Here is a 26,078-nt window from a genome sequence, read left to right on the forward strand (position 1 = left end):
CATTTTTCTTTCTATTTATTCTATTCTTTTTTCTTTTCCTTTTTTAATGTCAAACACATTAGTACTTTAGAATGTTTTCTCAAGTAGCCTGCACGAGTAGGTGAGTTGGCGTGGGCGGTGGGTTTGCTCCCCATCGATCTCGAGTTCGACTCCTTCGTGGGTTTAAGAGGGGGGATTGCTTGTGGGCTGTAGATTCACCCCCCGGGGACTAGTCGCACCCTTAGGGTCGCCCTTAATTGGAAACATTGGGCCAGGGTTGTGGGGATTGGGAATAACCTGGGTATAAATTTAAAAAAAAAAGGTTTTTCTCAAGTAAAATATTATGTATTAGATTTTCTTTCCATTTATTCAATTCTTTTTTCTTTTCTTTTTTTAATGTGGAGCACATTGGATCGATGAAGGCACAAGCTTACAATCACAATAGCCCAACAAAGATTTCAACCTTAGCGAGAATAACAACAACATTATGACTTAAACAACATACTATGGAATGAACCCATTCTATTCTTATTTCAAATTGTATATGCATTTTTTTTTAGAACAAATTTAACAAATTCCTTCCACTGTACAAAATTTAAAAAAAAAACAGTCCAATACAATATTATAATAATAGACAATTAAAAATGACTAATGACCATACAAAATTTAAAAATTCATTTTCTACCTCATATATATATATATATACAGCACCATAGTTACTTACACCATGATTATACCCATTGAACCAAGAACCCTTAGACATGGTGAGGACTTGTAACCAATGCAACATAGAATATCTTCAACATCTTGTATTATTTGTTACCGATGGTCCAAATACCCCAGCCCCAGCTCAAAAACTTAAAACGAACGGTCCAAGTCAAATATTCAACGTTCAATAGAGTTGATTTATTAGTCAATTATGCCCCCGTCGTTGACTTCCAAACCCTTGAATGGACCGTTTCCTTGGCACTGCGTTTACTTTTAATTTCGACTTTGACGAAACCCTTCTCCCAATTCAATTCTCCTTGGTATATATAGACAGAGAGCATGAAAACTTCAGTATAAGATATCCGCACAGCTAGAAACTAACAATTTAAAACAGCAATTTGGATTTGGGTATAGAGAGACAATGAAGGGAATAGACGTTGAGGTAACTGTGCCCAGCTATCTGAGATGCCCCATCTCCCTGGAGCTCATGAGGGATCCTGTTACTCTCTGCACCGGCCTTACTTATGATCGCCACAGCATTGAGACCTGGTTAGATGCAGGCAACAATGTCTGCCCCGTTACAAATCAGATTCTGCATACTCAGGACACGATCCCAAATCACACTCTCCGTCGAATTATTCAGGATTGGTGTGTGGCCAACACTGGGCGAGGGGTACACAGAATTCCTACGCCCAAAGCACCTCTCGATCCGGCCCATCTCAATGCAACTCTCGCACAGATTGCGTCCGGCGAGAAAGAATACATAGGGAAATTGAAGCGATTGGGCAGGGAAAGTAATAGGAACAAAAAATGCATCGCCTCCTCAAATGCATCCTCTGTTCTCGCATCCCTTTTTGCCAAGCACAGTGCTCAGGCTTTGAATCGGTCACAACAGTCTGTAGAGATTTGCGAAGAGGCTCTCGGGGCTCTTACTATGATTCTGCCCTTGACATCTCAGGCCCTGGATTCGCTTGCCTCGTCCGATGCCATTGCTTGTATTGTATGCAATCTCCAAGAGGGCAATCTCGAGGCAAGGAACAGCGCAGTTACAATTCTTCGGGAAATGGTTTCCAAGGATAAATACAGAGACATGATTGGGAAAAGAGGAGGACTGGTAGAGGGTTTGCTGCAGCTACTGAGAGAACCCATATGCCCAGCCGCCACAAAATCAAGCCTGTTCATCATATACAACATTGCCGTGAGGCAAAGATACAGGAACAGGGTCGCGGAGGCAGGAGCTGTTCCTTTGCTGGTGGAGATGCTTGTAGACGGAGATCGGAGCATTTGTGAGAGGGCATTGTTGGTACTGGATACCCTTTGCTGTTGTACGGAGGGCCGAGCGGCTGCTTCTGCGCATGCTTTGACTCTACCAGTGATTGTTAAGAAGATGTTGAGAGTGTCTGAATCAGCTACAGAATTAGCAGTCTCTGTTTTGTTGAGTATTTGCCAGAATTCCTGTGATGGGAAGGCCGTGCGGGAGGCGTTGCACGCTGGTGCCTTCAACAAATTGCTGTTGGTAGTGCAGTTGGGATGCTCTGAGGAAACGAGAGATAAATCAATCAAGTTACTCAAGCTTACCAAAGCCTACACAAATGATTGGGAATGTGCAGAGACACTCCATTTGCATCATGTCAAGCGCTCCTTCTAAATTTGAGTAATCTGGCGACCGATGAAGTTGCTGTGTAATGTAAATATGTACAAATTAACAGGAGCTCTTTTGAAAACTATCCAATTGATCTATTTGCACAATTTCCATACTTATCATGAGATTCCCGATGCATTACAATCGATAAAAACCAGTAGCTTGATTTCAAACGGGGGAGAAAACTAAGGCTAAAAGTAGGACGGAGCTTACATTTCTAAGTTTAAAAGTGTCAAACACATTGAGAGTATACTTATTTTTTTAGGCTTAATGGGTGTGGTCACACTAAGAATATACTTCCAGTCTTATGTTTAACACTTAAAGTTGACTAACATTCTCAAGACTTAATATGTTGTTTAGTGTGTCTGGTTAAAGGCTGGTCCTAAAAGATAAGACCAAAAATCTCCAAAAGTCATCAGAAAGCCCACGACTTGTGCACGTCCTACTCCCCCCATGTTTGAACATTACAAGCCAGTTGTTCTTAATCATACGTAGGGATTTATCATTTGTTTACAATGACGTCATTTGTATTGTCTAGTCATGAATTCATCGCATAAATGAGTATATCGAGACCATAAAATTATTTGTCTATATTTAAAAATAAATAAAAATATTTGCCTATATACATAATTTTATTGTGTTGATATGGATTGTTTTTTATAACTATTTAAAAAATAAATATTCAATAAAAATATATGTATCCATGGTAGTCCCCTCCAATCTCTTTAGGAACTCAACTACCAAGTCAATATGTCTTTCTAGATTCATCTACCTTCTTACTAATAATGCATACATCATTTCGACAACAAATGGAAGCACTAAACTCTAAATTGTCTTTTATTAATTTACCTCTCTTATAATTATAGGTTCAATGTGCCCCTCAAGACGAGAACTCATAGTGCTTATTGTTTGCACATATATAATAAGTGGTTACGACGTAAATAGGACATAACTTATTTGGAACACATCATATAATTACTCAAAATTTGTTTGAAAGTTAACCAAAGTTCAAAATGGTAACCATTCTCCCATTTTATAAAATTTGATAACAACTTTTAAAATTTACATGCACTTGTCCTTCACAAAAATTGATAGAGAAATATCACCAATTCCAACATTATTGAATTCCCTATTTGTGTACAATCAAGTATCACTATTTCTTACACGTGTCCAAAGATGTGTAAGCTCGATTTTAAAGACATGCTTATAAGCTCAAAAATAGAATTAATTAGATTTCCAATATAATGTGATAGCTATAATATGGATGGTTTCGGTTTGCCACATTTTAGAAAATGAATTTTAGACATAAAAATATGCCTATTTTGATGTTTGAAAAATAAAATTTAATTAGAAACTAATATTTATGTTTATTATGAATAAACTAAAGTATCAACTCACAAATCATTTACTTCACTTTCCCTTCTTATTTTCCACTTACACGCCTGATAAGGTTTTTGTTTCCTACTTTTGTTGTGATCATACCAATGAAAAAATTGTGTTTAATGTAAATATGATTATTTTAATTCATTCTTAAATTGCAAGCAACATAATCCTCATCATTGCTTACTAGTAATAGTTTTGAAGATTATTTTTCTTTGTGATTTTTCTTACTACTATACCTACAAAAATAGCAACTACCTTGGCAATAATAGTAGTCATCATGTAAAACAAAATTTTCATTGGACATGTCATATAATCACATGTAGATGTGTGTGATGTATTTGTTTGCATGAACCTTTTTTGGGGGATTCTAAATATATATATTTATATGTTTGGTAGTTGTAGAGCCTATGTTTGATGGTTGTAGAGCCTAAGTATATTTTCTATTATTAACTTTTTAATTTAATAAATGAATAGAAGAGTCGAGAGTTTTTGTTGAAGATGTTTTCAAAGGGTATAAAATTTTTGAGTTGATGTCAAATTATGATTGGTAATCAAGTGGATTTCTCTTGTATCAATTTACAGTTAGATAGGTGTTCATCATTTTCATGCATGTGCATTGAAACATTGTTGATTAAATTTACTTTAATGGAAGCAATGCAATTTTTTTGTTTGAATAAACTAGTTTAACTTAGAGCTAAAATGAACTTGAATTAGGTGGTCTTTAAGTGCGATTACTAGCACTATTGTGGCCTAGAAAAACTATAGTGCCATCCCAACCAAGACCAAGGAAGCCAAAGAATCATGTTATCTATACAAATACAATCAAATATGATTGAAAAAGACTGCCATGCACAATAGATGAAACAAGACATTTTTCATACAAATTCTAGATATATGTAAAGAATTTCCTTTGTTGCCATTGATTAAAAACTATGAGAAAATATTACTTGAGAAAGATGGATTGGCCAAGATTTTAAAATAAAATTGAGTGAGAAAAGAAGCCATAAACAAGAAAGAAAACACAAGGTATTGAGTGTATCAATGCAAAAGGAAAAGATACTCCTTTCATATATGTGATGTTAAATTTCAAAGATAAAAAGTCCAACAAGATCATTTTTGACTCCATGTTTTATTTGTTACCTAACTAAAATAAGACATTATAAAAGTGAAAAAAAAAAAAAAAAACTTTTAAAATTCATCTAAGTTAAATAATTAATTAAATTAATCAATATACAACTAAATTGAATGAAATAATAAAATTTTCAAAGTACTAAAATATAGAACTAAATTCTCATCATTACAAAAACATTAAATCTTTTAAAATAATTTAACATTAATATATTAAAGATATTTGAATTCGGCATCATATATAGATATACATTGAAAACAGATGCGCGCTCTTTGACATAATGGGGACTTTAACTGATACAACATAGATTATCTTCTACGTCTTGCATTAATTGTTACACGCCAAGGGTCCAAAGACCCCAGCCCGAAATCAAACGTAAAACGAACGGTCTAAGTCAAATATTCAACGTTCAATATAGTTGATTTACTAGTCGATTATAGAAGAGTCAATGGCTTGCATGCCCTTGAACGGACTGTCTCCTATGCAATGCGTTTACTTTTAATTTTCACTTTGACGAAACCCTTCTCCCAATTCAATTCTCGTTGGTATATATATTTACAGAGAGCTACCCAAACTTCAGCGAAAGATTTCCGCACGGCTCCAAACAAACAATTTAAACTAGCAATTTGGATCTGGGTATATAGAGAGACAATGAAAGGAATAGACATTGAGGTAACTGTGCCCAGCTATCTGAGATGCCCCATCTCCCTGGAGCTCATGAGGGATCCTGTTACTCTCTGCACCGGCCTTACTTATGATCGCCACAGCATTGAGACCTGGTTAGATGCAGGCAACAATGTCTGCCCCGTTACAAATCAGATTCTGCATACTCAGGACACAATCCCAAATCACACTCTCCGTCGAATTATTCAGGATTGGTGTGTGGCCAACACTGGGCGAGGGGTACACAGAATTCCTACGCCCAAAGCGCCTCTCGATCCGGCCCACCTCAATGCAATTCTCGCACAGATTGCGTCCGGCGAGAAAGAATCCATAGGGAAATTGAAGCGATTGGGCAGGGAAAGTAATAGGAACAAAAAATGCATCGCCTCCTCAAATGCATCCTCTGTTCTCGCATCCCTTTTTGCCAAGCACAGCGCTCAGGCTATGAATCGGTCGCAACAGTCGGTAGAGATTTGCGAAGAGGCTCTCGAGGCTCTTACTATGACTCTGCCCCTGACTTCCCAGGCCTTGGATTCGCTTGCCTTGTCCGATGCCATTGCTTGTCTTGTATGCAATCTCCGAGAGGGCAATCCCGAGGCAAAGAACAGCGCTGCTACAATTCTTCGGGAAATGGTTTCCAAGGATAAATACAGAGACATGATTGGAAAAAGAGAAGGATTGGTAGAGGGTTTGGTGCAGATTCTGAGAGAACCCATATGCCCAGCCGCCACAAAATCAAGCCTGTTCATCATATACAACATTGCCATGAGGCAAAGATACAGGAACAGGGTCGCGGGGGCAGGGGCTGTTCCATTGCTGGTGGAGATGCTTGTAGACGGAGATCGGAGCATTTGTGAGAAGGCATTGTTGGTACTGGATACCCTTTGCTGTTGTACGGAGGGCCGAGCAGCTGCTTCTGCGCATGCTTTGACTCTACCAGTGATTGTTAAGAAGATGTTGAGAGTGTCTGAGTCAGCTACCGAGTTAGCAGTCTCTGTTTTGTGGAGTATTTGCCAGAATTCCTGTGATGGGGAGGCCGTGCGGGAGGCGTTGCACGCTGGTGCCTTCAACAAGTTGCTGTTGATAGTGCAGTTGGGATGCTCTGAGGAAACGAGAGATAAATCAATCAAGTTACTCAAGCTTTCCAAAGCCTACACGAATGATTGGGAATGTGCAGAGACACTCCATTTGCATCATGTCAAGGGCTTCTTCTAAATCAAGTAATCTGGCGACCAATGGAGTAACTGCGTAATTTAATAGGGGTTCTTTTGAAAACCATCGAATTGATCTATTTGCAAAATTTCCATATTTATGCATTACCATCGATAAAAACCAGTAGCTTTGGAAACGGGGGAGAAAAGTATAGACCAAAAATCTCCGAAAGTTCACATAAAACCCACGTTTGCACGTCATAAGCCAACTGTTTAAATCATATGTATGATTTATTATTAGTTTAAGGTGACGTCATTTGTATTGTCTAGTTATGAGTCCATCGCATATTTAATATATATATATATATATATATATATATATATATATATATATGTCTATATATATATTTTTATAGTGTTGATATAGATTGTTTTGTATAGTTATTTAAAAATAAATATTCAATAAAAATTAATGTACTCATGCCACTCTTCTTTAATCTTCTCAGGAACTCAATTGCCAAGTCAATATGTCTCTCTTGATTCATCTATCTTCCTACTAATAATACATACACCATTTAGACAACAAACGGAACACTAAACTCGAAAGTGCCTTTTATTAATTTACCTTTCTTATAATTCTGGGTTCAATGTGCAAGATCAAAACTCATAGTGCTTATTATTTGCACATAGATGATAACTAGTTAGGATGTAAATAAGACATAACTTATGTGGAACACATCATATAATTACTCTAAATTTGTTTGAAAGTTAATCAAAGTTCTAAATGGTAACCATTCTCCCATGTTATGAAATTTGATAACAACTTTTAGAGTTGACATCCACTTGTCCTTCACGAGAATTGACAGAGGAAATATCACCAATTCCAACATTATTGAATTCAACTGATTATCATTATTTCATGTCCAAGATGTGTAAGCTCAATTTTAAAGACATACTTATGAGCTCAAAAATAGAATTAATTAGATTTCCAATATAATGTCATAGCTATATCACATGTAATTTTGTTTTGCCAAATTTTTTAAGCATAGAAACATTCCTCTCTTGATGCTTGAAAAATAAATTTTAATTGAAAATTAATATTTATGTTTATTATAAAGAGTCTAAAATATCAACTCACAACCAAAATTTTGACATCATTAAAATCATGTATTTCACTTTCCCTATTTATTTTCCACTAACAAACTTGAAAAGGATTTATTTCCTACTTCTTTGTTATGATCATTCCCATGAAAAGATTGTGCTTGATGTAATTTTTATTTTTTTTATTCATTCTTAAATTGCAAGCGACATATGCCTCATCATTCCTTAAGCTAGGTGCTTTAATAATTTAATTTTGAAGATTATTCTTCTTTGCAAATTTGGTAGCAACGTGTGCAACTATGACTACTAGGGTAAGTGCACAAAGATGGGGGACCAAAAAGGGGTCTTAAGATGCCATTTTTAAATTTTTTTTTAAATCAACAAAGCCTGAACTTCAACGAGAAATTGAAGATAGGTGCACTCAAAATTTGAAGATGCAACAAGAACAAAAGTTCAAGTTCTCTAAATCTACTTTTTAAACTACTAATTTGTTTTGAAAATGAAGGAGATTAAGGGTTTCAAAAAGGGGCACCACATTTATTGGTCATGTTTATTCAGAAAAAAATAGCATAGCACAAAATATGGTGCCCCTAAAACGCCAACCTTTTTTTAGAATTTTACAAATCTCTCCAGTGAGAAAGTAGCTAACATATTGAAGTTTATGCCATATTTTTTGGCTAATTTTTTTATGAATATTTGAATTTTTATGAATTTCCAAGGTGGACACATCCTAAAACACATAAGTTTGAGCGTGCTCCCCCCCTAAAAAAAAAACCCCAAAAAAAAAAATTATGAAAACTAATCAAAAATCAGTTTTAGGATTTGTCCACCTTGGAAATTGGATAAACAAGTAAAAAACTATGGCCAAAATACGACATGTTGGTTTTTGACAAAAATCGGACACACTAACAAAAGAAATTATAGATGAAGACCTTAACATTATCAAAATTTGAAAAGAATTATATGGTTGGATAGCTAAAAGAGAGCTTGATGATTGTATGGTGTTTTTTTTTATTGCATTGAAACACTTGCAAACCTGATGGAGAGCATGAACAAAAAAGTTAGAAAAATTTCAATATTTGGTAGAAAACATGTCTTAGGCCTAAGAAGGGTGTCCAAGCCTTTGGGTTTGATGCCCAAGGAATATCCAAGCCTTAGGCTTGGTGTTTCCCAAGGCAACACATTTGGCACACACCGATATTTGGCATGCGCCAAATGGAAAAAAATTGAAAAATACATTTGGTGCGCGCCAAATGTATTCCATGCAATTTTTTCATCTTTGAACTTGCACAAAGCTTTCTCTCTCCAATATATACATAAAATATAACATTTAAGTATAAGCCACATTCCTTTCTTATACTTTAAGTTATATTTTATGTATATATTATCAGGATGTTTGAGAGTGGTTCCATATCTCTAGGAGACATAATGTAGATTCTAGTTTTTAGAGTATTCATATAAATTTCAGACAATCAAATTTCAGTAATCAACATTCTCATATCAACATTATCTCCCTAGTCTCTTCCTTGCATTTCCCCTCTCTCTTCCTTAACCCTTTCCCCTCTCTCTCTTAGGTCTCTCCCTCTTTACTTCCTTCACTCTCAGGTATCTCCCCCTCTCTTTCCCATCTCACTCACCCACTCTCTCTCTTTGGTCTATCCCTCTCTTTTTGTCTTTCACTTAGGGTCTCTCTTTCTCTCCCTCTCATCTCTATCTCTCATTCTCTCCCCCTCTCTTAAGTGTCTCTCTCCCATTATCTCCCTCCCTCTCTCTCCCCCTTCCCCTCCCTTTCTCTTACTCTCTCAAGTCTCTATTTATTTCCCTTTATCTCTCATTCTCTCTCTCCCTCTCGCTCCCTTTATCTTTCTCTCAAGTCTCTCTCCCTATCACTATTCTTCCTCCCTCCCCTCCTATATCTCCTTGTCTCTATTCTTCCTCCTTGTCCTTATATATATATATATATATATATATATATATATATATATATATATATATCCCTCTCTTTCCCTCTTCCCCTCTCTTCCTTTCTCTTTCTCGGCTTTCCTTCTCAATTCTCTTCCTCCCACTCCCTTTCTCTTTTTCTCACTCTCTCTATCTCCCTATCTCTATTCTTCCTCCCTCCCCTCATCTCTCTCTCTCTCTCTCTCTCTCTCTCTCTCTCTCTCTCTCTCTCTCTCTCTCTCTCACACACACACTCATTTTCCCTCTTTCCCTCCCTCCCTTTCTCTTTCCCTCTTTCCTTCTCAAGTCTCTCCCTCCCACTCCGTTTCTCTTTTTGTCCTTCTCTCTATCTCCCTATCTCTATTCTCCCCCCCCCCCCCCCCCCCTCTCTCTCTCTCTCTCTCTAGTATTTGCTTTTATTTCCATCAACCACAGAGAAGGAGATAGAGAGAGAGGTGAAGAGAGGAATGGAGGGAGAGAGGGAAGAAAGTAGGGGTTGAGAGAGAGACTAGAGGGAGAAAAAACCCAAGTGCAAATTATACTTAAATGTTATTTTTTATGTATATATTCAAACAAAAGGAAGCTGGAAGAGAAGGATAAATTGCAATTTCCGAATTGAAAATGCACTTTTTAAAATGCAAATATATTTGGTGCACCCAAATTTGGCACTCGCCTTATTTGGCATGCACCCTATTTGGCATGCCTAAACCTTAGGTTTGGCACGCACCAAATAGAGTGCACGTCTTATTTGGCATGCGCCAAAGGGCTTGATGGGGGCCAAAAAAAAATTTGGCACCTTTTTGGTCCCCCATCTTGGTGCACTCGCCCAGTATATCTACAAAATCAACAATTACCTTGACAACAAATAGTAGCCATCATACAAAACAAAATCTTCATTGGACCTATCATATAATCATGTAGATGTGTGATGCATTTTTATTTATTTTTCTATTAATTGGGTAATTAAGATTTATTTTATTTTTTAGATAATTGTAACATTTTTGAAATAATTTAAATGAGTCTATTTCTAAATGATTCTATAGATTTATTTTGTTGAGTCTTGATTTTGTGATTCTAGATACATATATTTATATGTTTGGTGGTTGTAGAGCTTAAGTATTTTTTCATTTAATTTTGTATTTTATGAACGAATAAGAGAGTTGAGAGTTTTTGTTGAAGACGTTTTCGAAGGGTGCAAAAATAATGAGTTAATACCAAAATTATAATTGACAATCAAGTGGATTTCTTTTGTACCTTAATATTATGCATTTTTATTGGAAAAATGTCTCAAATTATTCAAATATGGTCCAATTTATAGTTAGATAAGTGTTCATCATTTTCATTCATGTACATTGAAACATTGTTGATTACATTTACTTTAATAAAAGCAATGCAAATTTTTGTTTAAGTTATAGCTAGAATTACACAGTCTTTAAGTGTGGTTAATAGCACTATTGTGGCCTCTAAAAACTATAGTGCCACTCCAATAGAGGCCAGGGAAGCCAAAGAATAATGGTATTTATACAAATACCATCAAATATAAAAAGACAAGACTACCATGCCCAGTGAAAGAAACAAGACATTTTTTCACATAAACTCTAGATGTATGTAAAGAATCTCCATTGTTGTCATTGATTAAAACTATGAGAAAATATTACTTTAGAAAGATGGATGGCCACATCTTTTTTTAAAATTCAGCGAGAAGAGAATCCATGGGCAAGAAAGTAATCATAATGCATTGAGTATCAATGAAAAAGGAAAATATACTCCTTCCATATATATAGTGTTAAATTTCCAAAGTTAAAAGTTCAACAAGATCATTCTCAAGTCTATGTTTTATTTGTTAACTAACCAACATAGGACATTTTAAAAGTGAAAAGAAATAAAATAATTCTTTTAGACTTTATTTGGGTTAAATAATTAATTAAATTAGTCAAAATACAATTAAATTGGATGAAGTAGTAAAGCTTTGAAAGTATTAAAATATAGAACTAAATTCTCATGATCACAAAAATATTAAATCTTTTAAAATAATTGATAAGCAATAAGCCAGAGTAGTTCCCTACATTGACATTAATTCTTTTTTAATTGTGAATCTTAACAAAAATGAAAAATAAACACTCTTGAATTGCAATCTGTGAATCTTAACAAAAATGAAAAATAAACACTCTTGAATTGCAATCTTCAAAGCTTTCCACAGATATAAAAACTAAGATTTGTAATTTTTGAATAACCCAAACGATACTAACTGAAAGAAAGAAAGATATTTGAATTCAACACCACAGAAATATATCATTGAACCAAACATCCCTTGTCCCTTTGACATAATGGGGACTTGGAACCGATACAACATATAATACCCAACCAGCTCCAGCTCAAACGTAAAACGAACGGTCCAAGTCAAACATTCAACGTTCAATATAGTCGATTTATTAGTCGATTAAGGCCCAGTCAATGGCTTGCAAGCCCTTGAACGGACTGTTCCTGTGTAATGCGTTTACTTTTAATTTTCGCTTTGACGAAACCCTTCTCCCAATTCAATTCTCCTTGGTATATATATAGAGAGAGCTACCAAAACTTAAGGGAAAGATATCCGCACAGCTCAAAAAAAACAATTTAAACTAGCAATTTCTGATTTGGGTATAGAGACAATGAAGGGAATAGACGTTGAGGTAAATGTGCCCAGCTATCTGAGATGCCCCATCTCCCTGGATCTCATGAGGGATCCTGTTACTCTCTGCACCGGACTTACTTACGATCGCCACAGCATTGAGACCTGGTTAGATGCAGGCAACAATGTCTGCCCCGTCACAAATCAGATTCTGCATACTCAGGACACAATCCCCAATCACACTCTCCGTCGAATTATTCAGGATTGGTGTGTGGCCAACACTGGGCAAGGGGTACACAGAATTCCTACTCCCAAAGCGCCTCTCGATCCGGTCCACCTGAATGCAATTCTGGCAGAGATTGCGTCCGGTGAGAAAGAATCCATAGGGAAATTGAAGTGATTGGGCAGGGAAAGTAATAGGAACAAAAAATGCATCGCCTCCTCAAATGCATCCTCTGTTCTCGCATCCCTTTTGGCCAAGCACAGCGCTCAGGCTTTGAATCGGTCACAACAGTCGGTAGAGATTTGCGAAGAGGCTCTGGGGGCTCTTACTATGACTCTGCCCCTGACTTCCAAGGCCTTGGATTCGCTTGCCTCGTCCGATGCCATTGCTTGTCTTGTATGCAATCTCCGAGAGGGCAATCCCGAGGCAAGGAATAGTGCTGTTACGATTCTTCGAGAAATGGTTTCCAAGGATAAATACAGAGACATGATTGGAAAAAGAGAAGGATTGGTAGAGGGTTTGGTGCAGCTACTGAGAGAACCCATATGCCCAGCCGCCACAAAATCAAGCCTGTTCATCATATACAACATTGCCCTGAGGCAAAGATACAGGAACAGGGTCGCGGAGGCAGGGGCTGTTCCATTGCTGGTGGAGATGCTTGTAGACGGAGATCGGAGCATTTGTGAGAGGGCATTGTTGGTGTTGGATACCCTTTGTTATTGTACGGAGGGCCGAGCAGCTGCTTCTGCGCATGCTTTGACTCTACCCGTGATTGTTAAGAAGATGTTGAGAGTGTCTGAGTCGGCTACCGAATTAGCAGTCTCTATTTTGTGGAATATATGCCAGAATTCTCGTGATGGGGAGGCCGTGCGGGAGGCGTTGCACGCTGGTGCCTTCAACAAGCTGCTGTTGATAGTGCAGTTGGGATGCTGTGAGCAAACGAGGGATAAATCAATCAAGTTACTCAAGCATTCTAAAGCCTACACAAATGATTGGGAATGTGCAGAGACACTCCATTTGCATCATGTCAAGCGCTCCTTCTAAATTGAGTAATCTGGTGACCAATGGAGAAACTGTGTAATGTAAATATGTATAATTTAATAGGAGTTCTTTTGGAAACTATCGAATTGATCTATTTGCAAAATTCCCATACTTATCATGAGATTCCTGATGCATTACAATCGATAAAATCCAGTAGCTTTGGAAACAGGGGAGAAAACTAAGGCTAAAAGATAGAACCAAACTCTCCAAAAGTTATCCTAAAACCCATGACTTATGCGGGACCCACTCCACCCACGTTCGTGCCTCACAAGTCAACCATTTTAATTATACGTAATGATTTATTTATTATTTGTTTAAACCGACATAATTAGTATAGTCTACTCATGAGACAGCATAAAATTATTTGCCTATAGGGGAAAGGACCCAGTAGTTGTGCACCCTAACTTCGCGCTTCTCAAAATCTTAGTTGGAAATTTCAAATCACTCCGATTTTTTTACAGCAACTTACTTGGCAAGTCCCCTGCTTATAACTAAGGTTTCAGGGCCACATCATCAAATATGATGCCACATCAGCATCCTTTTTGCCAAGGTGTCCAAAACAGCCCCCAAAAAAAGTGAGACCAATAGGCATGCAAAAGAGACCCCAATAGTTGTGCAGCTGACATGGCATCACCTGATTGGTTACTTTTTACAATATTAGTACATTTCTTAACAACTATCGGTACATTTCCTAACAACTGTTGGTACATTTCCTAACAAAAATTGATATTTTTTGTTTCAAACAATAGGTTTTATTTGTTCAATTTTTGGAACAAAAGGTATCAACAACCCTCACAACAATTGGTACATGCTCAACTACTAGGTCCTTTCCCCTATTTAAAAAAAATGAAAAACTATTTGGCAATATACATATTTTTATTGTCCAAGGGGTTGAGCTTAATTGGTTAAAACACTGGGTTCTCATTGTGGAGACCCAAGTTCAACTCCCAATAGGGACCTCTAAAAAGGAATTATAAGTTGTGACTCTTGGCCTTCCATACGATGGGGAAGGTCTTGGGGTCAATCTAATCAAACATAATAATAATAATAATTCAAAGAAAATGTAATGGGGATGGGGCCCCCTACTGTGTCCCCACTGGTTCATAGCTCCAGTCAAAAGCTATTCAGGTTTCGGCCAATTACTTATCAAAAAAAAAATTTATACATATTTTTATTGTTGATATGCATTGTTTTTTTAGCTATTTAAAAATAAATGTTCAATAAATGAATGTAGGAATATTTGACTAAATTTGTTTGTTTTAATGATTCGTAAATATTAAATTGAATTTTCAAATCTTATGAGTTGTGAACATATAATTTTATCAAACTTTACATACAATTATTTGTATGCATATTTCTATTATATTCATATAGGTTGATATGTTATTTTGTTATAATCATTAAAATATAATTATCTTTGATTACATTTATTAAAACAATTAAACATTAAAAACATTTTATTAAATTAGGTGAATCTCATGACATGATAATGCTAAATGAGAATAGATCTTTTCCTAGATCTACAGTCTTTACTTTCTATCCTTATGTGGTGGAACTAGCTTATTGGTGGAACTAGCTTATAGACTATATCTTGGCCAACAAAATTTGTAGCAATTATTCAAATTTGTCTCCAAGTGAAATCTTGTCTAGTTCTAGCAAACTTAGGTTGAGTCAAATTATATTTATCTAAGTTTGGTTCAGCGAAATTAGAAGTGCCCAACTATCCATAACCCATGTCTACCATGTAGCAAATTCACAACTCATTTATACCAAATAAAATATCTCCATCTTTGAGTACATTTTCTAAAAGTACAATCACCACTCTTGCAATTTTTTTGGCTATTTCCGTCTTTTCATGTATATTATGTGCCTGCTTCTCTATACATTTAACTATCAGACTAGGAGCTTCTGATATATCGAAAACAATGACATAACCCGCTAATGTCCACAATATTTCTCCCAATTCATCAAGTTTGATGAAGAGACTGTTGGACACTATTTCATCTCATCATTCTAACTTGTGCCTAAATTCTTTAAGCATCTCATCTACTCTCTCTCACTCTTCTGGTATAAACACTCTTTCCACTCTCACTTGCTTTTCTATTGTAAGCTCCCACTCTACTCTCGGATGCTTTTACTCAAGGGGTGCCCAAGACAGGTGCTTCAACCTTCTCTCCACCTCATGCATTTATCCTTGGAAATGTATCATGTTTCTCAAGGCATCAAAACTTAGCATACTAAATGTATTGAGGGGGTCGACAAATATGTTGTATTAATAGTCCAAAAACTTTAACATACTCACTTATCCTTGTAATATTGATATTAAAGCTTGCTTGGAGGTTTATTAAAAGAGAATTTCTTTTGTATGTAATTACATTCTATACAAATAAGGATCCACATATGGACCGAAATGATGAGAATCATACAAGTAGACATAAATAATAATAGTGTGAGATTTTGCCAAGATCAAGAGCTCAATGAAATGTACAAAATAGAGACACAATATAGGACAAGAATAAACTGTATTCTCATCAATAGAAAATGATCAATAATAATAATTACATACAATGTAGATGAGCTTGCTTATATAGGCAAGGCTAGGGATATGTGAGCACACAAACATGACATGTGGCTCAATAAGAAACAAGGGTAGGTAGGAAATAGGTGTGGGTAGGTAGGAGAAATAATATAATAGTCCACATGAGGTGGATCATCCACTGAATGTGGAGTGTAACAACAAGATCAACACCATAAAAGGTGGAATTTCTCCTACACACACTATCCCAATGTGGCACAAACACCCAAGTGTCTCATACCCAAACTACTATGAAAATGCATTTCCTAAGTAAACTTAAGTAAAGTGTAATAATATCCATGATGAATAATTATTTACACCAACAAATAGAAATAATTTTCTCTATATATTGACCAACAAATAGATTCAATATTCATATCTGAAACACATATCAACATATTCCTTAACAATTCCAAAAGGATTAAATTTATCAATTATGATAGTACTCTATTAAGAAATATTTATAGCTATCAAATGAAATTATAATACAATATTAATAGATTGTAAATATTTAAATTCAATATTATTCATAAATATATTATTAAACTATATTAATAATATCATACTCTATACTCTATAATTTGAATAATATAGTGTATAGTCATTATACTCATCAATCAAATCAATTACGTTAAATACTAAATCAAATGTCATGTAATAGACGAAAGATTCCATACATTTACAAAAGCCCTAACTTGAAGATACCCTATTTCTCATGTTTGACAACTTTTGAAAAATATTCAAATCTGTGCATGTGAATTTCTTCTAATAAAAATTTCATTTGCAATGTAAAAAAAAAACATAATTCAATATATTAATAGAATTAAAATTTAAAAATTCAAATTAACAATTTAGATGATCATGTGTGAAACAAAAAAATACATTGTGTATATTTAAAAGCTTGTCTAAACATAGTATACATTTTGTTTGTTCAATAGAGTGTTTGTAACTCATTTATTTGCAAAATAAAATAAAATAAAAATGTGATTCGATATTAGAAAACATTTTAATTAAATACAAAAATATCAAAACGAGTCAATTATTTGCACCCTACATACCAACTAGTTATTAAAATAATTCTGAAATCATACATAGATTTTACTAGAAAAGATGTTCCTTCCTAGAGATGCTATTAAATTTTCTAAGAAAAAAAGTTCAATAATATTATTCTCAAGTCCATCTTTTATTTGTTGCCTAACCAATGCAAAACCTTATAAAGGTGAAAAGAAATAAAAAGATTTTTTAGAATTTATCGAGGTTAAATAATTATTTAAATTAAGTCAAGATACAAGTAAATTAGATGAAGTAGTAAAGTTTTGAAAGTATTTGAACTAAATTTTCATGATTATAGAAATATTAATCCTTTAAAATAATTCATAAGCATCGAGACAAAAATTTTCCCTATATTGGCAAAAATTCCTTTTTAATATTAAACCTTAACAAAAAAAAAAAAAAAAGCACTCTTGAATTGCAACCTTCAAACCTACCTAAATAGGCAAAAACTAAAATTCCTAATTTTATAAATGCCTAAAAGATGTTAACTAAGAGAATACAAAGTTGACCATGGTGAGAGGTTTAGATATGACCTTCGAAGAAAGTTGGACAAGGTGGATGATATATATGATTCTATGAAGGGCAAACTTTCGAAGCCAACAAAAAAGCCATAGGATATAAAAAGGAACTAAAACATTGGAACACAACAATTCTTTAGACCATTGATGAAATAAAAAATTGGAACATGAGAATTTATAGAATTTGATATAGATATTTTTAGAATAAAATCAGATTAGATATATTAGCACATTCACATCGATGGATATAAATATTTTTTAATTAAATCAAATATTAAATATGTCATTGGTTTCACATTTATTAATAGACTTCATATTATTTAAAGTTCGAAAATATGTCAAGGTGCACCATGAAGATTTCAAATGAGTAGGAAAAATTACTGACTCAAAATTTATTTATACACTTCAAATATGGTAGGATCTTGTAAGTGATGCAAAGATAGAGTGTCTTTTATGAGATACTTTAGAATGTCCTCAACATCTTACATTAATTAATGAACAAAAGAGAACGTAACGTGACATCTCAAGGGTGCAAAGACCCACCATTGTCTATCCAAGACCCAAACTTTACCATTAATTATATTTTTTAAATAATTAAAAATTAAAATTTAAGAAATTGTTCTGTTTAATTAATTATTAAATAAGGTCAATGGTAAAATTTGGGTGCTGGGTAGACGTTGCCCAAAGACCCCAGCCCCAGCTCAAACATTAAACGACCGGTCCAAGTCAAATATTCAACGTTCAATAGAGTTATTAGTAGTCAACTATGACCCAGTCGTTAGCGTCTTGCATGCTCTTGAACGGACCATTCGCTCTGCACCGCGTTTTAATTTTTCCTCTTTGACGAAACCGTTCGCCCAAACTCAATTTTCGTTGGTATATATATAGAGAGAGCGCTACCAAAACTTCAGTGAAAGATATCCGCACAGCTCGAGACAAACAATTTAAACAAGGAATTTGGGTTTGGGTGTAGAGACAATGAAAGGAATCGATATTGAGGTGACAGTGCCGACCTATCTTAGATGCCCCATTTCGCTGGAGCTAATGAAAGATCCTGTGATCCTCTGCACCGGTATTACTTATGATCGCCAAAGCATTGAGACCTGGTTAGATTCCGGCAAGACTGTCTGCCCTGTCACAAATCAGATTCTACATACTCAGGACACGATCCCAAATCACACTCTCCGTCGTATTATTCAGGATTGGTGTGTAGCCAACAGTGGGCGAGGGGTACACAGAATTCCCACGCCCAAAGCACCTCTCGATCCGGCCCACCTCAATTCAATCCTCGCACAGATTTCGTCCGGCGAGAAGGAATCCATAGGAAAATTGAAGCGATTGGGCAGGGAAAGCGAAAGAAATAAAAAATGCATCGCTTCATCAAATGCATCCTCTGTTCTCGCATCCCTTTTTGCCAAGCACAGTGCTCAGGCTTTGAATCGGTCGCAGCAGTCGGTAGACATTTGCGAAGAGGCTCTGGGGGCTCTCACTATGACTTTACCCCTGACTTCCCAGGCCATGGATTTGCTTGCCTTGTCCGATGCCCTTGCTTGTCTTGTATTCAATCTCCGACTGGGCAATCCCGAGGCAAAGAACAGCGCTGTTACAATTCTTCGGCAAATGGCTTCCAAGGATAAATACAGAGACATGATTGGAAAAAGCGAAGGTTTGGTAGAGGGTTTGGTGCAGCTTCTGAGAGAACCCATATGCCCAGCCGCCACAAAATCAAGCCTGTTCATCATATACAACATTGCCCTTAGGCAAAGATGCAGAAGCAAGGTCGTGGAGGCGGGGGCTATTCCTTGGCTGGTGGAGATGCTTGTAGACGGAGATCGGAGCATTTGTGAAAGGGCATTGTTGGTGCTGGATATCCTTTGCTATTGCACAGAAGGCCGAGCGGCTGCTTCAACTCACGCTTTGACTCTACCAGTGGTTGTTAAGAAGATGTTGAGAGTGTCTGATTCAGCCACCGAATTAGCAGTCTCTGTTTTGTGGAATATTTGCCAGAATTCCTGTGATGGGGAGGCCGTGCGAGAGGCGTTGCATGCGGGTGCATTCGACAAGTTGCTGTTGTTAGTGCAGATGGGTTGCTCTGAGCAAACGAGAGATAAATCAATCAAGTTACTCAAGCTTTCGAAAGCCTATGCAAATGATTGGGAATGCGCAGAGACACTCCATTTGCATCATGTCAAGCGTTCCTTATAAATTAAGTAATCCTGCAACCTCCTTCCTCATCGAGCAATGGAGAAACTGTGGAATGTAAATATGTACAATATTTTGGGGGTTCTTTTAAAAACCATCCAATTGATCTAATTCCAAAATTTCCCCCCTTTATAATGAGATTATGAATGCATTACAATTGATAAAGACTAGTCGCTTTGGAAATGTTTTAGAAAACTAAGGCCAAAAGTATAGACCGAAAATCTCTAAAATATAAACCTAATATAAAACCCACACTTGGACGGACTCCAGCCCACAAAATCATATTTTAACTTATACACGTCACAAGCCAATTATTTTTAATTACAAGTACTGATTTAAAATTTGTTTAATGTGACGTCATTTGTATTGTATAGTCATGAGTCAATGGAATAAATGAGTATATGGAGACATCATAATATTATCCGCCTACATACATATTTTTTATAATGTTGACTTGAATTTCTTTTATAGTTATTTGAAAATAAATATATTTTATACGGTCAATAAAAATAAATCAGATTCACTTTTTCGAGGTCTCTTAAGGAAAGAGAGAGGGATTTCAAAGGCTGTTATGAGTTATGTTCTCAAGCACATTAATAATTTATCTATTTTTGCATTTTGGGATGATGAGATATTCAAGAATTGACCTTTTTTTAAACCAATCTGCTTACAAAGATCTATTATATTTTCTCCAAATAAATCATTAAGAAAATATGCAAGATGAGTGTCGCTTCCTAAAGGAAAATGGAAAATAAACTTTGATGGGGCCTCTACGGAAAAGCCTAGAAAATTAGGAATTGGGATTCTTATTTGTAATTGAAAGGGGATGATTGTCAAAACTGCTTGAAAGAAGGTTATGGAAGGTTCAAATAACAAAGTAGAATTGGGTTGAATTTGGCATTAGTACCCCCTCTATAGGCTTCCTACTTGAACAAACTACCAAGAGACTTTTCAAGAATGAGAAAAAGAAAGGGGGTCAAAGGGTTAGCTTGCTTTAGGCCGTGCTTGGCAATAAAGGCATTACAAGAAATACCATTGATAAGAACAAAAAAAGAGATAGAAAAAACATATTTGTAAACCTAATCAGACCAGTCCATAGAGAAGCCAAACTTGTGCACAACTTTAATAAAAAATCTCCAAGGCACTCTATCATAATACTTATTAATATTTAGTTTAATAACCATTCCTTCCTTCTTCCTTGATCTAATTGAGTGAATTGTTTCAAGCGCTATTATTATCCCATCCAAAATTTACCTACTTTTAAGAAATCCACTTAGCTCATCTGAAACAATTTGAGCCAACCAACCTTGAGACAATTTGCCATTGCCTTAGTGACGATCTTATAAATAGTATTGCATAAATCAATAGGGCTAAACTCATCAAAACTTTTAGGATATCTTTTCTTAGGCACAAGAGTAATAAAATTTTGATTTCAAACCTTCACAATCACCTTTCTGCTCCTACACTTTTTGGTAGTCTTCCACACATCTTCCCCCACAACCTCCCAAAATATTTGAAATGACTCAACTTGAGAACCATCAAGACTAGGAGATTTTTCGGCACCTAAAGAAAAAATGACATCTTTAATTTTTTCCTTTAAACAGGGATCCATAAACATCTCATTTTTCTCTCTCAAAATCAAACATGGGATGTTGTTAAGCTTGAAGAATATCATGCAGCAACATCCTCCTATGCAAACATTCCCAAAATGGAAGAGATGTAGGACCTACCCTCTTCACAAATAGCAACCACATAATCTATAAGAACACCTGCAACATTTGTATTGTCAATTTTTTTTTTGATGACTTTTAATCTTGGTTGATAAATGGAATAACTTCGTATTACGATCCCCTTCCATGAGCCACTCAACTCTGTACTTTTATTACCAAAGAATATCCTCCATCGTGAGGAATCTTTCTTTCTCACTTAATAGGGCTTATTCCTTCTCCTTAAACTCCTGCAAGTAGCCAAAATTTGTGATGTTCTTCTCTATTGCATTAAGCTCCTCCCTAGTTTTGTTTTTTTCCTCAAATAAATTCCCAATAATAGCTTTATTCCATAGATTAACTTGATTCATCACTTTTGCAATCCTTTGTAGAAAGTTATACCTCTTGTTACCTTTAAACTCCTTATTCCATTAAAATTGGATAACCATACCAAAATTTGAGTGATCATACTAAAAGGATTCCATCTTAAATGGAATCCACAAAGTCCTCACATTTTTGCCAAAATTAAGAGAAATGAGCCAATGATCAAAATCGGCAAACTAAAATTGAAGACATAAAATTGTCTAAATCCAATAACAATTCAAAGTTAACAAAGAATAGATATCCAGCTGACATAAGATGTTAGCCTCACCAATATACTTATTATTTCATGTGAACCAATTAGCCTTAGGTCTAATATCAGGAAGAGCCAAATCCTCATTGACTTCCTAAAATCTACCAAGCCTGAATTGGATAAAGCCCTACCAATATTCTTTTCACTTGGATAAAGAACAACATTAAAATTGCCACCTACAACCTATTTCTTCCTACCATGAATCATTCTTAGATCTTGAATATAATCACATGTCCTTGATCCATCCTAATCAATATTAGTCCCATAAACATTTGATGCCAAGAAACTACCACCATCTCTAAGATTTTTTAAGTCCACTGAAATACAAAAAGGGGATTCATCGATCAACTTTCCTTCAAAAATCCTATTATCCCAAATAATAACAAGATCATGAATGTGTAAAGCGGAAAATCGAACCCTAGGTGTTCCCCCACTCCAAGGAGAGAGAAAGGAGGTCATTAGGATTGACGATTTTCACTTAGGAGAGACTTTACATTCAAAAGAGGGGTTGAAACTCACAAGATCCAATCCCACACAATGCAAGATTGAATTCTAAATGAGTTTCAAGGGTTGAGACAGCAAGGATACCCTCTTTTGTAAAGAATGTAGATAGAAGGATTGAACTAGGAGTGTATGTAAAAGTAGGAAAGAATCGCTTGTAGATGGAGATAGAGACACGAGATGAAGCTGCGGACCTGAAGTTAGTAGTAAAATGTCGAGACGATGTTGTCCTGCAAGTTTGAGAAAAAGTTGACGGGACGATGGCGCCCGGAGTGCACACGGTCCTCCGAAAAATCCGCGAAACGAAAGGGGATCTGTTCGTCTCTGCACAAGGATTCTAGATCTTCAATTACAGCCGCGTACCTGCAACCTACACACAGAAAAGAGAGGACGATTGGGGGGTTAGGGATTAGGGGTTTGCCTTCAGGTCAAACCCCAGTTTTGGAATTAACCAAGAAATGAGAATGCTGTAAATGTAAATGTTTGTAATGTAATCAAGTACTGATACCTTGTTGTAAGAATGTTTGTATTCTTACATGCGAAGGTGTAATGATGTTGTATGTTGTAGATTGTATGTTGTAGGTGATCTCCTCTTCAATGGTTGAATCCTTGTCTTGAATGCAACACCTAGCCTTGAATGGAGACCTAGAATGCTCAATTGCTTGAAGGAATGCTTGAATGTTTGAATGTTTGAATGTTTGCCTTTCGCTTCCGCCTCTTGCACATATATTTTTTTTCCTCCTCCAAATGGGAGGGGAAATGTAGTTTATATACTTGTCAATTAGGGTTAGGAGACTGATTTTTCCGACCTTAGGCCGACCTAGGAACATTATTTTCCAAATTGCAAACTTGAAGACCCGATGCCCAACAAGAGACCAGGCCCAAAATAGGGCCAAGGACCAGGGCGCTGGGCGCCATGGTCCCACCTCCCAGGACAGTAGGGTGCAAGGAGGATCAGGCCAAGGTGCAGAAAGATGCAGTTTTTGATGTCGTAAACAGGTTTCGAGGTCTCCATTCAGGTTCAACGTTGCGCCGCCATCGTGAAGACCCAAATGCAGTCGAAATTGCAAGTGTCACAATTTTACGACGCCACATTTAGCCCCCACTTTAGCGGGAGTATAAGCTTACGCCCATACTTTCGGTAAAGTACAAGGAAACAACATTGAAAGACTTTCCCCACGTCAAGGAGGCAAGATACACCAAGCCCCCAGTGGACTAAGGATCTTATGACTTCGATTGACAAAGTAAAAGGGAAGATCATGAGGGAGAACCATGACTGTCAGTAGTAAGGTTCCCTCACTATGAGTCATGCAAGAAAAATACCAAAAATTTTCAAGGCAAAGCTAAGTTCGCCAAGAAATTTTTAAGAATCTTGAAGAGATATGGACGGATTGTATGCCCCCTACATTAAAGCAATCGCACCTGCCTCATCGGGGGTGATTGCTTTAAGGTAGTGATACACATAAGAAATGAGAAGGGAAAGGAGCATGTTATCACAAAGATTTAGCCCCCAAGTGTGAGATCAACCCAAGGATAATAGACACAAAACACAAATCACGAGGTGACTTCACTTTCCTTGGGGTTAGTATGCTGTATGATAATTCATGTATATCATATGTATGTATGCATAATTGTTCTTCATTCCCCAATCAAGGAAGGTCACCTAGAAGAAGGGAACACGTGTCTTTTGAGTCAACATGAGAGAGACCAAAAGAGATCTCAATGCTTTGCATCATACTCAAGTAGACAACACTAAGGACAACAAATAGAAGAATGAGAATAACACATAGAAGAAGTAACACAAGAGATCAAGAGAGGAGGAGAGAGTCTGCTATGCTAATGAACTAGTCTAGCATGTCATCCACCCCCCGATCTTGCTGATCAATATTTCGGGAAGGCAGGAAACATGCTAGAGGAGGAACATCCAACACAGCAGATGGAGCTATCACAAGATCCAAACAAGGGCTATGTTCATGTTCCAAGCCACGTTGTTCTTGTCTAGGAGCTAAGATAAGTGCTTTAGAAAATTCGTTAGATAAATGGTTATCAATATCAACATATTCATATTCACTATCAGAAGCAAGAGAGGTAACATTTTCATCATGACTAACATTTTCATCTATATCATCATCAAGATTTATAAAAATAGGATCTTTAACTCGCACAGGATCAAAACCATCATGCATCTTATGCTTAGGAGATTTTGGCTCAATTTTCGGCTGAGGAGAAAATGGAATAATACTAGCTGAAGGTGTTTTTGGGGATTGCAAAGTTTGAGAAGCAAAAGTTTGAGAAGCAGCTACATGAGCTCGAAGACGACGCTTTTGTCGGCGTTCACGCGCAGAACGATTTCGTCTAGTCTTAGTAGGAAGTTGAGAAGATTGAGGAGGAGGAATGTTCTAATCCTTATCACTTGGGTGTTTAGGTTGTGGTCTCTTAGGTTGGATAATAGGAGAAGAGGAAGGTCTCTTCTCTTTATAAGAGGAAGGAGGAGGAACTACTCCATATAAAGGAGGAATATTTGGTTTAGGAAGGAGACCAAGTCCATCATGATGAGGAGTCATAGACACAAGACCATCAGGTGAGAAAGAGGAATCATTAGTCTCAATCACATTAGAGGTATGAGAAGGTAATGGATCAGTAAAAATCTTAAGATTTTGGTTAGGAAGAGCTACAGATGTGTTGCCTTAATCATTCACACCTGAAACAGAGATAGTATTATTATCAATCAAATCTTGAATTTTACCCTTTAAAGCAAAACATTTTTCAGTATCATGCCCAGGTTGACGATGAAATTGACAAAAAGATTTGTTATCAAAATAGGGTGAATTAATCTTTGCAGGATCTATTTGCTTTATAGGAGGGAGAGTAAGCACATTTTGTTCCAATAACTTATTCATAATACTATGCAATGATTCATTCAAAGGAGTAAACTCTCTTTCTTTCTTGAAAAACTTAGAAATAGGAGGCACACCTGATGCTGCATTCACATTGTTGTTGATGATGTTTTCATTGAACTTAACAAACCCTCTATTCGGTTTAAACTTCCCAAATGGTTGTTGACTACTATCACCCTTATCACTCGGAGCCATAGGATTTGCTTGTTCCATTTGACTCACAGTCAGTTGATAATTGTGAAGAGTTGCACACAACTGTTGGAAAGAAGTAAACTCAGAAAACAGAAGCTTTTCTCTAATATCTTTTTGTAAATTAGAAATAAAGATTCTTTGAATATCATTGTCAAGTACTGGAAAAGAAATTTGAGCACACAAATGCTTATATCTACCAATGAAATCAGTCACTTTTTCTTTAACACC

The 26,078-nt window shown here is 36.1% G+C and overlaps 3 protein-coding genes and 1 pseudogene across 3 annotated transcripts; all 4 read left to right on the forward strand.

Moving 5' to 3' along the window:
* The first annotated feature begins 1,032 nt into the window (after positions 1–1,032).
* On the forward strand, positions 1,033–2,414 carry LOC131054421 (U-box domain-containing protein 21). Its single transcript, XM_057988935.2, has one exon. It carries the CDS (start codon positions 1,109–1,111, stop codon positions 2,333–2,335), a length of 1,227 nt encoding a protein of 408 aa, XP_057844918.2. The 5' UTR covers positions 1,033–1,108; the 3' UTR covers positions 2,336–2,414.
* Positions 2,415–5,323: 2,909 nt separating this feature from the next.
* On the forward strand, positions 5,324–6,994 carry LOC131054420 (U-box domain-containing protein 21-like). The gene has a single exon (XM_057988934.2). It carries the CDS (start codon positions 5,328–5,330, stop codon positions 6,717–6,719), a length of 1,392 nt encoding a protein of 463 aa, XP_057844917.2. The 5' UTR covers positions 5,324–5,327; the 3' UTR covers positions 6,720–6,994.
* A 5,293-nt stretch (positions 6,995–12,287) lies between these two features.
* On the forward strand, positions 12,288–13,968 carry LOC131054426 (U-box domain-containing protein 21-like; annotated as a pseudogene).
* Positions 13,969–18,633: 4,665 nt separating this feature from the next.
* Positions 18,634–20,085, forward strand: LOC131054429 (U-box domain-containing protein 21). The gene has a single exon (XM_057988943.2). The coding sequence runs from the start codon at positions 18,697–18,699 to the stop codon at positions 19,921–19,923; it is 1,227 nt and encodes a 408-aa protein (XP_057844926.2). The 5' UTR covers positions 18,634–18,696; the 3' UTR covers positions 19,924–20,085.
* The last annotated feature ends 5,993 nt before the right edge of the window (positions 20,086–26,078 follow it).

The sequence above is a fragment of the Cryptomeria japonica genome, chromosome 10, assembly GCF_030272615.1.
Source record: "Cryptomeria japonica chromosome 10, Sugi_1.0, whole genome shotgun sequence".
NCBI lineage: Eukaryota > Viridiplantae > Streptophyta > Pinopsida > Cupressales > Cupressaceae > Cryptomeria > Cryptomeria japonica.